This window comes from Pelodiscus sinensis, chromosome 3 (genome assembly GCF_052426305.1).
Source record: "Pelodiscus sinensis isolate ZL-2025 chromosome 3, ASM5242630v1, whole genome shotgun sequence".
NCBI classification, from domain to species: domain Eukaryota; kingdom Metazoa; phylum Chordata; order Testudines; family Trionychidae; genus Pelodiscus; species Pelodiscus sinensis.
Window position 1 is genome coordinate 182,913,107 of NC_143054.1, and position 16,312 is coordinate 182,929,418.

The window sequence follows — 16,312 nt, forward strand, 5'->3', positions numbered from 1 at the left end:
TTTGAGAAACCAAACCATCAAGTCTTTAGAGAACACTACCCAGTCTTTCACTGGTAGGCAGAAGACTGATATTGCTGCTAAGTGCTCTTTGATAGATGCCAGAGCCAGACCTTAACGCTTCAGATGGCTAGAGATCTCGCTGAGATGCCCCTAGTGAGAATTGCTTCCATGTGTCCAGATAGCTTTAATGGAAAGCTTACAACTACCATCATCTCACAAGGTCGGTCGAACTTGCTCTGAATAGGCCTGCTCCTCCAGGTTCAGTCATGTAATGTCTATGCAGTTAGATTAAGGGATGCAAGGTTCAGGTGAAGCAACCAGCCCACTGTCTTATGAGTGGGGTGTAAACAAAAGACAAAGGGAATAATTTACTAAGCAGTCAGGCTGCTACATTCTGCTCTGAGGACAGAACCTGCCCTTCACCCGCCTAATCAAAAACACCCTAATGCCCTGTCCTTCCATGCTTGCTATTGGAGCATGCTTGGCAAGAGGGATAGTGTCTCTTACTCTCTCATGCATGAACTACCAAGGCCTACTCACCCCCAGCAGTGATTTACATCTCTATCACCTATTCCAGGAGCCCAAACTGATCTGTCTGCACTGCCAGGGAGAGGCATGTGACCACACTTGCAGCTTCCCTTTGCTTCTCCATCAGAATTTGTTTTTCTTCCAGGAACATGAGTTCTGGGCACATACAGTAATGCGCAATTCTCCCAAGATTACCTCTTACAGGTTCCAAGACAAGCAAATCAAAGCAGCAGTCAATAACAGTGTTTAGAAATTTGATATCAGCCTCCCTTCCTGGGGTGACAGAGTCAATATGACAGAACTGAAACCCACATTATCGGGTTTCCTGTTTTTACAGCATCTAATTAATTTCCTTGAGCATCTCAGGCCTGGTCTGCATTAGGTCTATTTTCTAAACAGAGAGTCCACACAAAGCCCATTCCATTGACGTTAAAGGCTGTTAAAGTCCATGGAATTATATGAGGAGTAATGCTAAATTAGACCTTGAATGGTACACTTAACAGTACTGCAGATGCAGTGCTGCGAAAGGAGATGTTCTTGGCCTCTGGAAGGTTTCCTACAGTGCCCTGCAGTAACCACTCTGGCTCAGATCATCAACTTTACTGCTCTCCAGATGAACAGGAAAAGCCCAGGGAAAATATGAATTTTATTTCCTGCATGACCAGCATAGCAAGCAGACCTCAGAGCATGCAGCACACCTGAGCATAAGTCCCATGAGTTCCTAGGGTTGCAGACAAGCACCAGCATGGAGTGTCCTCATTGCTGTGTGGGGAGAGGAATCTGTCGTCACAAAACTATGATCCAGCAAAAGAAATACTGAAATCTATGCCAAGATCGCAAAGGGCATGGGAGAGAAAGGATATGCCAAGGATGCCCAGCAGAACTGAGTGAAAATAAAGGAATTGAAGCAGGAGGCAAGAAGATGGTCTGGTGTTTGTCGTCGACATGCCACTTCTAAGTGGTTGCATGGGATCCCTGGGAGACAGGGGAGCCTGACCAGCTTCCCTAGTTAGTCTATAGATTCCTCCAAAAACACTTCAGGCATCCCTGGGCAGCATCATGGAGGACAGCATGGCTGAGGAGGAGAATGGTCAGCAGGCAAGCAGGGCAACCAATGTCACAGAGCCAAGAACTTTTTAAAACCTTGGAGATAATCCCCTCTCTCCAAGAATGTCCCCGTTGGGCACTAATCTCGGGGAAGGTACTTCTGGTGAGTTCAGGTTTTTATCTTGTTTAAAAGTGGGTTATGGCAATTGAATGTGATCTGTGGCAACCAGTGTGCCTACACAGTGAGAGGTCCCCGGAACAATTTGTTAATGTGTCTGGAGACGGGAATCCTGCCTGCACATCTTCATAAAGCTCTGAGGAACTTTTTCATCCTTCTCACAAGGTTTCTGGGAAGGCCTGCCTTATTCCATCCTTCACAGTAGGACTTCCATGCCAAGCCAACAGTAAATGGTCTGGCATTACTGCAATACAAAGCACTGCAGCATACGGTACAAGTTTTGGTCACGGTCAGCATCCACAGGGCATAGTGAAGGGACTTTGCTCTATCACTGATTCAGAGAAGATCAGATTATTGCATGGCAACCTGGATGAAGTAGTGCCTTTGCAGTAAACCTCCATTTCCTCATTCCCAATGAAGCATGGCTTGAGCCCCTGCCCTGACCCCCACCCCGCGAAGAAAAAGTTGCACTGACATGGCTAACAGCGGGAAGAGGAAGAGACAGCTGCTGATCACACAGGTGCTGCATGGATCCCTGCCCTGCTTTCCACTATGTTTGGACCCCCTTCTTCCTTTTCAATGTCTCAGTGATTTTCCAGTCTGGGAAGAAAGTTCTAGCTTGCAGCTTTCTGAAGATGTAGCAGTTCCTAAAGATGAGTGTGTCATGGATCTTTCCCAACAATTCCATGTTGATGTTGGTGACATCACCTTTGTGATCCACCAGCAGCTGCAAAGCTAACAAGAGTAGCCAAAGCGACGAAGAGTCCTGTGGCACCTTATAGACTAACCGAAGTGTAGGAGCATAAGCTTTCGTGGGCAAAGACCCACTTCGTCAGATGCATGTAGTGGAAATTTCCAGAGGCAGGTATAAATATGCAGGCTAGGATCAGGCTGGAGATGACTAGGTGGATCCAATCAAGGAGGATGAGGCCCACTTCTAGCAGCTCATCTGGAGGTGTGAATTACAAGAGAGCAGAAGCTGCTTTTGTAGTTAGCTAGCCATTCACAGTCTTTGTTTAATCCAGAGTTGATTGTGTCAAACTTAAAGATGAACTGTAGCTCAGCAGTGATAGAAATGTAGCCGTGTTAGTCTGGGGTAGCTGAAGCAAAATACAGGACAATGTAGCACTTTAAAGACTAACAAGATGGTTTATGAGATGAGCTTTCGTGGGCCAGACCCACTTTCTCTTTGAAGTCTGGTCCTGAAGTTTTTTTGCTGCAGGATGGCTACTTTTAGATCTGCAATTGTGTGTCCAGGAAGATTGAAGTGTTCCCCTACAGGTTTTTGTATGTTGCCATTCCTAATATCAGATTTGGGTCCATTGATTCTTTTACGTAGGGACTGTCCAGTTTGGCTGATGTATATAGCAGTGGGGCATTGTTGGCACATGATGGCATATATTACGTTGGTAGATGTGCAGGAGAATGTACCAGTGACAGTATGGCTGATCTGGTTAGGTCCTGTGATGGTGTTGCTGGTGTATATATGTGGGCAGAGTTGGCACCGAGGTTTGTTGCAAGGATTGGTTCCTGAGTTCGAGTTATTATGGTGCGGTGTGTAGTTGCTGGTGAGAATATGCTTCAGGTTGGCGGGTTGTCTGTGGGCAAGGACCGGCCTACCTCCCAAGGCCTGTGAAAGCGAGGGATCATTGTCCAGGATGGGTTGTAGATCACTAATGATACGTTGGAGAGGTTTTAGCTGGGGACTGTAGGTGATGACCAGTGGTGTTCTGTTGGTTTCTTTCTTGGGCTTGTCCCGTAGCAGGAGGCTTCTGGGTACACGTCTGGCTCTGTCAATCTGTCTCCTCACTTCCTCGTGTGGGTATCGCAGTTTACAGAATGCTTGTTGAAGATCTTGTAGGTCTCTGTCTGAGGGATTGGAACATATTCGGTTGTACCTCAGTGCTTGGCTGTAAACAATGGATCGTGTTGTGTGTCCGGGATGGAAACTGGAGGCATGCAGGTAAGTATAGCAGTTGGTAGGTTTTCGGTATAGGGTGGTATTGATATGACCGTCACTTATTTGTATCGTGGTGTCCAGGAAATGGACCTCCAGTGTAGATTAGTTCATGCTGAGGTTGATGGTGGGGTGGAAGCTGTTGAAATCATGGTGAAATTCTTCCGGAGTCTCCTTCCCATGGATCCAGATGATGTCATCGATGTAGCGTAGAGTAGCCAACTGGCCAGTAGTTCTCCGGTGCAGCAAGCTTCCACAGGGCAATTGCCACTCGCTTCTCCATGGTAAGAGTGGGTCTCATCCTGGTATTCTTGTGCTTCAGGGCAGGGGGAAGCAATTTGTAAATGTTCATGAAAGTGTCTTTATGTAAATGGAAATTTTGCAATCACTGTTGATTATACCACAGGTACATCACAATACAATCCCACCTGTCTGTGCTTGTCTCAACACCAGAACTGGCATTCGACTGAGTCCAGAGGACTGAATGCTAGTGGCATTTCCCATTTCTCAACAGAAGTGCTTCGCAGAAGATTACGCTTATGGTCTCCCAAGAGTCCAGACGGTGCTGGATACACTCCAGCTTAAAGGCGCATCATGGTTAATACGATTGCCATAACAGTATGCTGTGGAACAGGTTCAATTCTTATCCTGATATTGCATTCGCACGAATGACGACGGGGGAAAAAAAGGCACAGCAGGGCAGCTTGCCGTTGCTCTCAAGCCGGGGGGAGGAACCAAGTGCATTATGGGATGCTGACCTGTACTCAGAACCACCCACTGAATAGTTGGTCCCAGCATGCACTGGGAGCATAATCCAGAATGCAAAGGGACAGCAGAAACTGTGGGATAACTACCCACAGTGCATCACTTTCAAAATCGACAGCAGCCATCCTACTGAGAACGCTCTACATCGAATTCTTGCGCACAGTGGGGACATGCACCCTCAACTTTAAAAAACTGAATGTTATAGTTCTCTCTAAAGTGCACGCCTCCGCAAATGCAAGAATTCAAATCCTTCCTACCTCCTCAGGAGAGTCATGAAGTGGCTGCTCAGCTGCTCCTGGGCAGGGCCACGCGGCAGGCACGGTTGGTCCTCCCCAGGAGGACCTAGGCAGCCCATGTGGCTTTGGCCCTAGGTTCAGCCTTTGGCTAGGGCTGAAGCTGTGTCCAGGATAGGCTGAATGGCGGCTGCTGTAGCCAGGGCTGCAGTGTGCCTGCTCCCAGGGCCACAGCCCCAGCCCCGGAGCACCGTGGACTCGCTCCCAGGTCCGGAAACGAGCCACTGTGCTATTTTTAGTACCGTGGTCCCAGCCCCAGCAGTCACCATGCACCTCAGGCCCCAGGTCGCTCCTGGATGAGACTGCGTGGTGGCTGCAGCACTGTCCAGGGCTGTGCAGCAGGAGTGGGGGAAGTTGCTCTTGCTGCTCTAGTAGAGGCCGGGGCCGTGTGGTGGGAGGCACTGCTCTAATGGCAGCCAGGGCCAAAGCACAAAGTGTTTGAAATTGTGTCCTCTTTTCCATCACAATAACTATTATTCTATTTTTAAAAAGCCCCAAAACCTGCAATTATCGGGGAGCAGGGAGGGGAAGGAAATCGATGTTCTTGGCTAATTTTATTTATTCACGGTTTTCATGTAGAATAAGAATTTTGAATATGGTTATAAAAATTTTAATGAAAATTAGGGGCTTATTCAGATTTCAGATTATACACCAGTGCTAAACACACAACCTCAAACAGGACCCAGTAGTATGTAGCACAGGTGGCTCGGTGGCATACATCCAAACAAGCGCACAAGACAAAACTCACTCCACTCACTGCTAAAAAGTAGACCTTAATAAATCTGTCCTTATCTCCTCATGTAGACATGGTTTCACTATTACTATTATAATCCTTGCAGGTGGTTGGTAGTATTCTCTACTGCTATATCAAACACTGACTCTTCTTCCTAATAAAACGACCAGACCCCCAAATTAAAAACTAGAAGACAATTCTGTACTAAAATAATACTCATCAATTTATCAGTGACTGAAATCTTAAGAATCTAAATTCACCTATTGATATGTTGAACAAATCAGAGTGTAGCATGTTCTTACAAAGAGTAGGGATGTAAAATCCCATGTAATTGATTAACCAACTAAATGTGAAGTAAATGTCATGTTTAACTGGTTAACCAATTAAGGAGACCTGCTTCAGATCAGTTGGGCTAGACTGCACTGCCCCCACTGCTGTGGCCTGGGTGGAGCAGCCCCTGCCTACCCGCCTCTGGGACTCCTGTGGACAGGGGAAAGCTCCAGCCCTGAAGGATACCTGCCCACAATGGATGGAGGGAGCTACTCCACCCCCGTTAAGGGTGATGCTTACTTGTTAACTCTCTCATCCCTAACAGAGGCTATCCTTTTAGGTTAATTAGCTAAATAAAGTCAGCCTGCTTTTATATAATTGCAATAAAAAATTATCTTAAGAAGGATTCCTCGTTTCAACTGCAGAAATGTATCCTTCTCAATAACTTACTGACCTAACAAAATATTTTGTGACTTACACAGTAAAGGTGCACTAATTTAGTGAATTTTATAGCACAGCCTGCAGGGATTTCTGAAGTCCTTACAAGGGCTTCCTTCAAATGAAAAAGTTAGTGCAAACACAAGTCAGATGGCATTTTCAAGATCAAGTCAACAAGGGGAACAAAAAAAACAAAAAAAAAAAAAGTGGTTTAGAAATAAACTATGTATTTTCATGATTTGTCTGATATTTTTTGTCGTTTGTCTTAACCTAACCTTGAATATTACAATAGTTTGAAAATATACTCTGCAAGCAACCAACAAGTAGTTACTATCTTAAAGTGAAATTAAGTAGTATTTTGCTTGTGAACCTTTAACAACTTTTGAATAAATCCTAGTTACTTCTTCAAAAATAAATTTACAGTATAATGTTTTGCTGCAGAAATCTAGCTAGCTTATATAAAGAACGTGTTTGCAACTAGAAGCTAAGCTTCCCATTGATTTTGCTAAATAAAAAGGCAGTGAAAACTTGGAAAATTGATTTTGTAAGAAGCTCAGAAGGTTACCTGTTTCAACTGCATCATGGTCAGCGTAAAAAGGGTTACAAATTGTTCCTCATATTGGCTTACACTGACACCTGCAATCTCTGTGAGGCACTTCAAAGAGACATTTCGAAACATGGGAACATTTAAAAACTGTAAAGAAAGGTATCAGTAAGAAGATTAGAGACATTTAAAAAGCCAATTCACATTTTATTTCACTTAACTAATGCTTCCATCTTACTTGCTAGTACCATCAATTTTAAAAAAAAATGAATACCTTATATATTAATGTGCTGATTAACTTGGTCTCAAAAATGTATCCCAGTGGAATCCAGTTAAGAAATCGTAGCAAAGTCTCCAAAGTTGCATGAACAAGGGGAGCATTTTGGGAATTTTCCTGTAATGGGACAATATATAAATTTACTTGCTTCCTAAGAAATTCCACTCTATTTTGAAGTTATTGAAAATCAGACTTACCATCACAAACTGACAAAGTTGAAATATCTGAGAGAACTCATTGCACATACTAGAAAAAATTAAAATAGTAAGATGTTAATCATTCAGCATCACCATACTCAGTTAATTATACTACCCACTTGAATTATTCTGCTTTTGTAATAAGCAAGCAAAGTTTTTATGAAAATTATAAAAATAAATTTTTAAGTGCAAATTTTCTTTTGCAATCAGGCATAAAATGCAATACACCATGCCTGCTCACCCTTAATAGGGCAGACCAACAATACATAATTAATGTAGAAGCCGATCACAAAATAGAAGTGCACACTCTTGCTGAATGAGTCTGGTAAGGTTTAACAGTGTCACTAAGAAAATATTCAATCTAACATCAAATGTACAAAAGCTACTATGGGTACCTAGCCAAAAACCTTCAATGAGAGCAATTATGTGGCAGCAATTGAAACTGTAGTGTATGCTAGGAGTATGTGGAAAAATTACAGAATATTTTACTTGCCTGTCTTTCAGATGCTTGGCTTTTACTTGAGTTATCTGTCCACTGGAGAAGTCAAACACCTCTTCACTTAATAGTTTAAGAATCACCATGTTGTTCTGGCAAAGACTCTCACTTGTCCGGCTTGCCCCTACGATATCACTTATGAATGTTGGCCAGTGTTTGGGCCATTCCTGCTTCAGTATCTGAAAGTCATAAAACATCCATGAGAGAGGTACCGCTTTCTTTTCTTATGCAAACCTGGTTCTTTTGGTTACATCTGTTAAGTGTGTAATTTTTTTTAAAATTCAGGATTAAAACTAAACTAGTAGCCAGATCTTACCTGAACGAGAATCATATTCAGTTTTCCAATATACACTTTTTCTTTCTAGAGTAGAGAAAAAGAGGTAAGTTAGCCGTAATGCTTCCCTCCCTTTCCATTTCCCTAAAGAGAATTCACTTACTTCTACACATGTTGGATCAGATGAAGTCTTGATAATTAAGCCGACAACATATTTTTTTATTCCTACAAAGAGAGTTAAAAATTAATTTTCAACTTGATCTGCTGTTATGGACAAACCACCTACACAAAGTACTGTACAGTCTCTCAGCAGTGCACACATGTACAACTTAAGGTAGTTTTAATTACACATCCACATCAACTGAAAGACAACCTCAAAATATCTGACAAAGAATTTTCCAATCATATGCATATTTCAGTTGCATAAGCTGCATCAGATGGAATTCTTGCTGTTAAAACAAAGGAAGTTGCAGAATAACTAACAATTGGAATATTAAATTTTAATTTCAGTAGACTGCCTGCTCTAATCCAAATGATATGTGCACTTAACTGCTCCCTAGGAGCTCAGCTACATTCTTGGGCTTCACAAGCATGGAAGCGGTTACAAAATCTGCAAGAAAAGAGACCCTCTGTATCATCTGTGGAAAGCCTATTAGGCTACTTTTTCCCCAGGAACAGTATGATGCTAACCTATCAAAATGTCAAACAGCAAATTAGAAAGTGTTCTGTGTAGCTTGAAAGTTTGCCTCTCACTAGTAGAAGTTAGTCCAATAGAAGATATTAGTTCATGCACCCTTTCTCGCTTATATCCTGGGACCAATACAGCTATAACAATGCAAACCTATATAGCAAAGGGCAACTAAGGAAATGCTGCAAGAGAGTTTACTGAGTCCAGTACACAGGAGACCCTTGCAATTCACAGAATTGCTATTCACAATTCTGCCTATTCACAGATCTCCTGTCCCAGCCTGGGAGGGGGATGGTGGTGGCCAGAAGCTGCAGAGAGCTCCCCGCAGCTCCCAGTAATCAGGAATTTCACCACTCACTGAGTGAGAGCTGATGTACCTCTTGCAAAATCTACATGTACCCCAAAGCTATGGGTATACCTGGTTAAGAAACACTAGATTACAGTAATCCATGAACAAACTCATACATGCTTCAAGACTTATTAAAACTTGGTACATATGTTTACTTTTATTTAAAAACCATAAATTGATTAGTTTAAAAAGGGATGTATGTCAGAATTTGTTTTAAACCAACACAACTATAAATAAAATGCATTAAAACTGAAAGAACATAGAAGACTAGATTTTGTACTGTAATTTATTTATGTTAGTCATTTTCTGCATCTCTCTCCCTAGTTAAGAACCATTTCTTTTGTGGTCAATAACAACCAGGAACTTAAAGCTATTTTCACATAAACTGTCACATGACTAATGTGATTATGGACTCATATGTAACATATGTCTTAACCCTTTAAAAAGCCTCAATCATCCTGTTATATGGATGTTAAATTGTGTTTATTTTTGTAAATGTGTAAACGCTGAAATTTTCAGCGGTTACATATTTACACACAGTGGAGGGGAGGAGGGGGAAGGAACAGTGAGCCTATTCTCCCCCACCACCACTTCTGTATCAGAGGCTGCAGAGTGGGGGCAGCTCTGCAGGAGCCGGCACATGTGAAAAGTTAGCTTAAATAGCTCCCCATACATACTGGCATGTAACTGTGCACACGTTCACATCCCTATCCTATTCCCAATGCTTTTTTGGGGCTGAGATTATGCATTTCTAATATCACTATATAGTACTCACATGGAGCATTACGTAATTCTATTCCAGTTTCTTGTAACAGCCCAAGTCATAGAACATATTTCTGAAGTAAAAAACATTTTAAACTTCAGCCTTTTGATTTAAATAGTGAGTCAAGCATATGAATATGTTTCATGACTTGCATTCTCTATTAATTCTGTTCAAGCTTTAAAAATCTTAAACTTCACCCTTTTCCCACAGACCTGTTAATATCTATGAAAGCTTCTTAATGCTCTGGAACACAGTGAAAGCTTCACAGAAGTTTATTTTGCTGTCTTTCTCTATACTGTAGGAAAGGGACTGTTCATAAACCATGAATGCACAAGAGCATAACGTCTCTTTCAATCAAAATAGCAGTTACAGCCATCCTGGAAGATTATAGACAATTCAAAAGCTGCTAGGGACAAATACTGGCATGGTAGTTTGCTCCTTGAGCAGCTGAACAGGAAAATAATGCTACACTGAACAACATTTCTTTCTACAGTATAGTATAACTGTGCCTTTGCTAAAAGAAAGCTATGGGTTTTCTTGAAAAAATGGTATAGTCCTGTCTGGTAGGAACCTCCTAGGAAGTGTGAGGTGAATGAAAACACCGTAAACCAGGGGTAGGCAAAGGCTGCCAGCAGGCCAGATCCGGCCTACCAAGCCATTGGATCCAGACCACAGCCACCTCGCAAGAACCCTTAGGCAGAGAACAGATCACACTTTAAAAAGCCAGCTGTTCTCCACTCCCGAAAGCTGGGGAGCGAAGAGGGGGACTTCATGCTGTTCTCACCCCCCAGCAAAATCTCTTAGCTCCCATTGGCCAATCTCGGTTTCCAGCCAATAGAAGCTAAGAATTTTTGCTAGGAGCAGGGTCAGTGTAGGTAGCCTTCTCCCTTCCTCCTCAACTGACCACCTTCCGCTTCTCCTCATACCCAGAGCAGAGCCACATGGAACAGCGAGCAGCCTGCAGCAGACAGTCTGCCTCAGGTTTTTAACTGGTAAACGCTTCCCAGTCAGAGCCTGCCTCTAGCACCCCAACCCCTCCCAGCACACTAACCCTCTGCCCCCCACCCCAGGGATGTTAAAAATAAATCAACTAATCAATTAGATTAGTCCATAAAGGCGCTTCCGCTTTGAAATGTAGCAAGAGGGAAAGTGATCAGGAATAGTCAGCATGGATTCACAAAGGGCAAGCCATGCCTGACCGATCTATTAGCTTCTATGATGAGGTTCTGTGGATATGGGAAAGCCAGTGGATGAGATATACCTTGACTTTCGCAAAGCTTTTGATACGGTCTCCCACAATATTCTTGCCAGCAAGATAAGGGAATATGGATTGGCTAAATGGACTGTAAGATGGATAGAAAGCTGGCTAGAAGGTCGGGCCCAGCGGGTAGTGATCAACGGCTCGATGTCAGGTTGGCGGTTGGTTTCTAGCGGAGTGCCCCAATGATCGGTTCTAGGACCAGTTTTGTTCAACATCTTTATTAATGACCTGGATGAGGGGATAGATTGCATCCTCAGCAAGTTTGCGGATGACACTAAGCTACAGGGAGAGGTAGATACACTGGAGGGCAGGGATAGGGTCCAGAGTGATCTAGACAAATTGGCGGATTGGGCCAAAAGAAATCTGATGAGGTTCACCAAGGACAAGTGTAGAGTCCTGCACTTAGGACAGAAGAATCCTAAGCATGGTTATAGGTTGGGGACCGAAAGGCTAAGTATGGCTTTTTCTGCAGTATGGCTAAGAATGGCCTTTTCTGCAGAAAAGGACCTGGGGATTACAGTGGATGAGAAGCTGGATATGAGTCAACAATGTGCCCTTGTAGCCAAGAAGACTAATGGCATATTAGGTTGCATTAAGAGGAGCATTGCCAGCAGATCCAGAGAAATGATTATTCCCCTTTATTTGGCTCTGGTGAGGCCACATCTGGAGTATTGTGTCCAGTTCTGGGCCCCCAACTACAGGAAGGATGTGGATGCATTGTAGATGGTCCAGCGGAAGGTGACCAAAATGATTAGGGGGCTGGAGCATATGACCTATGGAGGCAAGGCTAAGGGTTTTGGGTTTGTTTAGTCTGCAGAAGAGTGAGGGGGGATTTGATAGCAGCCTTCAACTTCCTGAAGGGAGGTTCCAAAGAGGCTGGAGAAAGGATGTTCACAATAGTGAGGGATGGCAGAACAAGGAGCAATGGTCTCAAGTTACAGCGGGAGAGGTCTAGGTTGGATATTAGGAAAAACTATTTCACTAGGAGGGTGATGAAGCACTGGAATGTGCTACCTATGGAAGTGGTGGAATCTCCATCCTGAGAGGTTTTTAAGTCTTGGCTTGACAAAGCCTTGGCTGGGTTGATTTAGTTGGGACTGGTCCTGCCTTGACCTCCTGAGGTCTCTTCCAGCTCTATGATAAGAGCCCACAGGGCTGTTGCTACATTTCAAATGCAAAAGTGCTGCTAGGAGTTCTGCCTTTGAAATGTACAAGACCCCCAGCAGGGACTCTTGTACATTTCAAAGACTGAAATGTAGTGTGGAGCCCAGGGCCAGCAGAGGACCGAGTCCCCCACTGGCTCCAGCCTCCATGCCTCGCTTCCACTTGGAAATATACAAGAGCCCCAGAGGGGACTCTTATACATTTCCAAGGTAGAATGCAGCCACTGTCTCTCTGCCTCCTCCCATGTAACTGGGGGGCACCGGCTTTTAAGCCAGCAACTCCTCCTCTTCCCCCCGTCCTTGCTTCTTTCTGATAGACAGAGGGGGAGCGACTAGTGACTAATAGCTTACATCCCTATCTTACACCCATACCCCCTCTCAGATCTGGCACCCCTATCTCCTGACCCAGATCACAATCCCCTCCTACCCTAGGTCACATCCCAAAATCCTGCATCTCAGTCCCCTGCCCTAGGTCACAACTGCCACCCCTCCTTTATCCAAACTCCCTCCCAGACCCCATTCTCCCTCCTGCACCCCAATCCCTTCCACACCCAACCTCCATCCCAGACCCTGGAATTCCTCTATTAATATTCTGGAAGAGTACAGCCCTTGATAGCTTTCCAAAATCTTGAGAGTGGCCCCTGGTGTAAACCAAGGATTATTGCCCACCCCTGGTGTAAACCAAGGATTAAAGTGTGCAGCTTTTCACAAAAACTTTGAGTAAGAAAAAATGATGTGGGGTTCTGGGCATAATTCTCTTTAAGGACTGTAATGGTATATCTACTCAGCAATTAAACACCTATAGTGGACCTCGATCCACCAACTCTGGGTCTAGAGCTGTAAAACTGCTGATGCTATTACTGAAGGGAGAGGAGGATCCCAAAATCTCGTCTCTGACATGAGCCCAAACATCTACAAAGCAATTATTAACCCTGCAACCAGACCAGGCCAGCCACAGATTTTTTATTCCAGTGCAGACATACCCTAAAGGTCCTGCAGAAGATTATTTGCTAGGGAAAAGTGGGTCCATATTGGGAAGCCATTCTGGAAAGAAAAGGTTTCAGGGGAAGCCTGGCTAAAAAAGGGTTGAATGGATAGCAGGACAACAATGGCAGACCCAACACCTACTGCATGTCACAAAACTACCGTTAGGTAGAATACTAAATTTTAGACAGATAGATGGGGTTTACTTATTTTTATATAAATCCAAGTTTAATATTTTATATACCCAAAGCACTATATCCCCAATTTACCTGTGTTTTATTTTCTATATAAAGCTGAAGCAAATGTGCAAGGAAATTCAGTATCAGAATTAGGACAAGAATTCGAGACCTCTGGATTCTTGATCCCATGTTCATACTTCCAAGATCACAGAGCCAGAGATCCAGGACTTGTGTTAATTGGCCAAGATATATTTCAGGTTTGTGCAAACTCCAAAATACTGTCTTCTATTATCAGTACTATTTAGAACTAGGGATGTGAATGACTAGTTGACTATCCAATAAGCAAATGCCTATCAAATAGTTGACAAGCTAGTTGGCTAGTCACTCCCCCTCCCACCTTGCTGCTGCCTCTATCAGAAAGAGGAATCGAGGGAGGGGAAGGGAGAGGCAGGGATACTTCAAAGCAGCAGCGCCATGTGGAGCCTGGGGCCAGACTCCAGTCTCCACATGGCACTGCTGCTTTAAATGGTGTGTGCAAGTGTTTCAAAGCAATAGTGCTGCACAGAGCCTGAGGTCAGCAAGGGCAGGGTCCCCCCTGCTGACCCTGGGCTCCATGTGGAGTTTTCGCTTTTGAAGTGTAGCAACAGCCCATGAACCGTTGCTACACTTCAGAGGTGGAGGTGCTCTATCAACTAATTGAACAGTCGATGCAAAATGCATCGACTGTTTGATTAGCCAATTACTCAAAAATTTCCCTATTTAGAATGCTATAATCTGACCCCCACCCACCATCTTAAATTACTTAAGAGTTTAAACTGATCTGCAAATGAAAAAAAATAAAATAAATAAAGATTAAAAGTCTGGCGGGAGCCTTGCCATGTCTGCCATTTGTCTTTTGCTCACTCCTATCTACTTGCAGATGATCTTCTTACTTTCTTCTCTTCTTTTATTTTTTCCGTTTCAAGATGAATGATAAGGGAGACTAAAGGAATGCGACCCATGCTGGTGGCGGTTAAAAAGGAACTGAGGGAATGGCTGCGGCATGTGCTCAACTGTCATTTGGAGGCGAGTGTGCAATAGTGTGGCATGCGCCAGCAGCCGGGAGACTGCTACTAAGAATCACTGATTTGGTGCACAGCGGCGCTGACACACCTAAGTGGAACACCCATGGGGATCCTCAAAGAAGAACCATGAATAATGAAGAGTGGCATTCAATACAATAGCCTCTTTTTTTGTTCTCATAAAAAGTAGGAAAAACTCGGTATTTTCTCATTCCTATGTCCTCTCCTTAAAAATTGTATGCAAACTCGTATTCTCCTAACTAAATGTGTGTCATATGCAGGGCTCACCAAACCACAGTGAGCCCCGCTTGCCAGCCACGCTGTCTGGTGATCTGCGCATGTGTAGATCGCACAAACCCGGTTTTTCCGGGTTGCAATCTACTCGCCTATGGCGAGTAGATTACATTATTTGTCGAGCCCTGGTCATATGTTTATCACTAATGTACACGTATACACTCTCCCCTGCAATGAAGTACACCAACCAAATTCCATAGTCTATTAGAGCTTTAAAAAGGAAGTCTTTTTCATTGCACCCCATGAACAAGCTGCTTCTATAGTTCCGACTTTGCTAGATCAAGAACTTAATACTAGACTAACACACTTACTCTGAGCCAATGTGTTATACTGCAACTGAACACATTCCTTTTAAAACGTTACTAGAGAAAAACGTTTAAGTTTAATAGACTGCTTCAACAGGTGTGCACACTAACTCATTGAAAGATAAGCTATCTTTACGACAAATATCATTTCACATTGCAAAGTCAATTACTGGACCATAAATACAAAATATGGAATGCCTGTTCAGAAAGACACCCTGATTTTTGTAACAGAAAACCAACCTAGTTCTCAAGTTCCCATAATCATGACATATTATTACTTTACTCTTAACTAATGAGAGAGTGCACACTTATAGGGAGATTACGAAGTTTCTAATACTCCTCAGCCTTATACAAAAGCACTTGTAAATTTTAAAAAGGTTTTGCATTAGCAATCAGCTGTGAACATGTAGTATTCTTTCCTTGATTTTATTAACTGAAGTGCTTACATTCAAGACTGCTTGCCATTTTACATACTGATGTACTCAAAGGTACTGGAAGGGATTGATTACTCCAAGTTCAAAGTATGGACTGAAGCAACATGTCTTTCTCCTCATTCTCCCCCAAAGAGGCTTGAATATATTTTCTTCCAGAGCATTAAATTTTACTTTGTACACTAAGAACTGACAAAAGCAATGCACTCTCAGGATATGAGCACCCTAACAGCAAACCTAGCTCATATTTTGTGATCCACATCTTGACACTTCAACACAGCAGAGACCATGTTGCGAACAGTTCCCTGGCAGGCACTTGGGTCTTTATACTTTTAAAAAAAATTTGAACATGCTCCCAAGAATTCTGTATTCACCCCCTCCCAAAAAAATCAATTTGTCCAGATAGCTTGACATGCTTTCAAAACATTAAACTTGTAAAATAGTTTAGACTGCTGACTATCTTAGCTCCTGATCTGGAATCAAATCATGAAGGATACAGTTATAATTTGCTCAAAAATGACCAAGACACTAATAATTTTTAAAAACGTAAACTACAAACTCCATTTGTTTCTAGAGTTAATGTTGTACACCAAAGGAAAAAATTAGAGGATTAGCTTTCTAATGGTATATGGCATAGGTTCATCTCCCCATAGACTCTACAGTCCCCAAATCTTTAAGTCAGGTCATTCCAATAACCTTGTTTTCCTCTAGTCACCCTTCAACGCAGGCCTATTTTTACCTGGTATAATCTTGAGAAGTGCTGTAGCTACCAGCAGACACCAACGTTTTTTCCACCTGAAAATAGCTGACATCCTCAACTTTCGAGATTATAAGTCA

At 43.1% G+C, this 16,312-nt stretch overlaps 1 protein-coding gene across 3 annotated transcripts in view; it reads right to left on the reverse strand.

Moving 5' to 3' along the window:
• Window positions 1-16,312, reverse strand: part of XPO1 (exportin 1) — a 68,278-nt gene that overhangs the window by 30,991 nt on the left and 20,975 nt on the right. For all 3 annotated transcript variants that reach the window (XM_075925550.2, XM_075925549.2, XM_075925551.2), the window contains 6 exons: window positions 8,161-8,222; window positions 8,040-8,084; window positions 7,721-7,902; window positions 7,228-7,276; window positions 7,028-7,147; window positions 6,775-6,903 (listed from right to left, as the gene is read on the reverse strand). In XM_075925550.2, coding sequence (XP_075781665.1) covers window positions 6,775-6,903; window positions 7,028-7,147; window positions 7,228-7,276; window positions 7,721-7,902; window positions 8,040-8,084; window positions 8,161-8,222 — 587 coding nt within the window. The remainder of the gene's footprint in view (window positions 1-6,774; window positions 6,904-7,027; window positions 7,148-7,227; window positions 7,277-7,720; window positions 7,903-8,039; window positions 8,085-8,160; window positions 8,223-16,312) is intronic.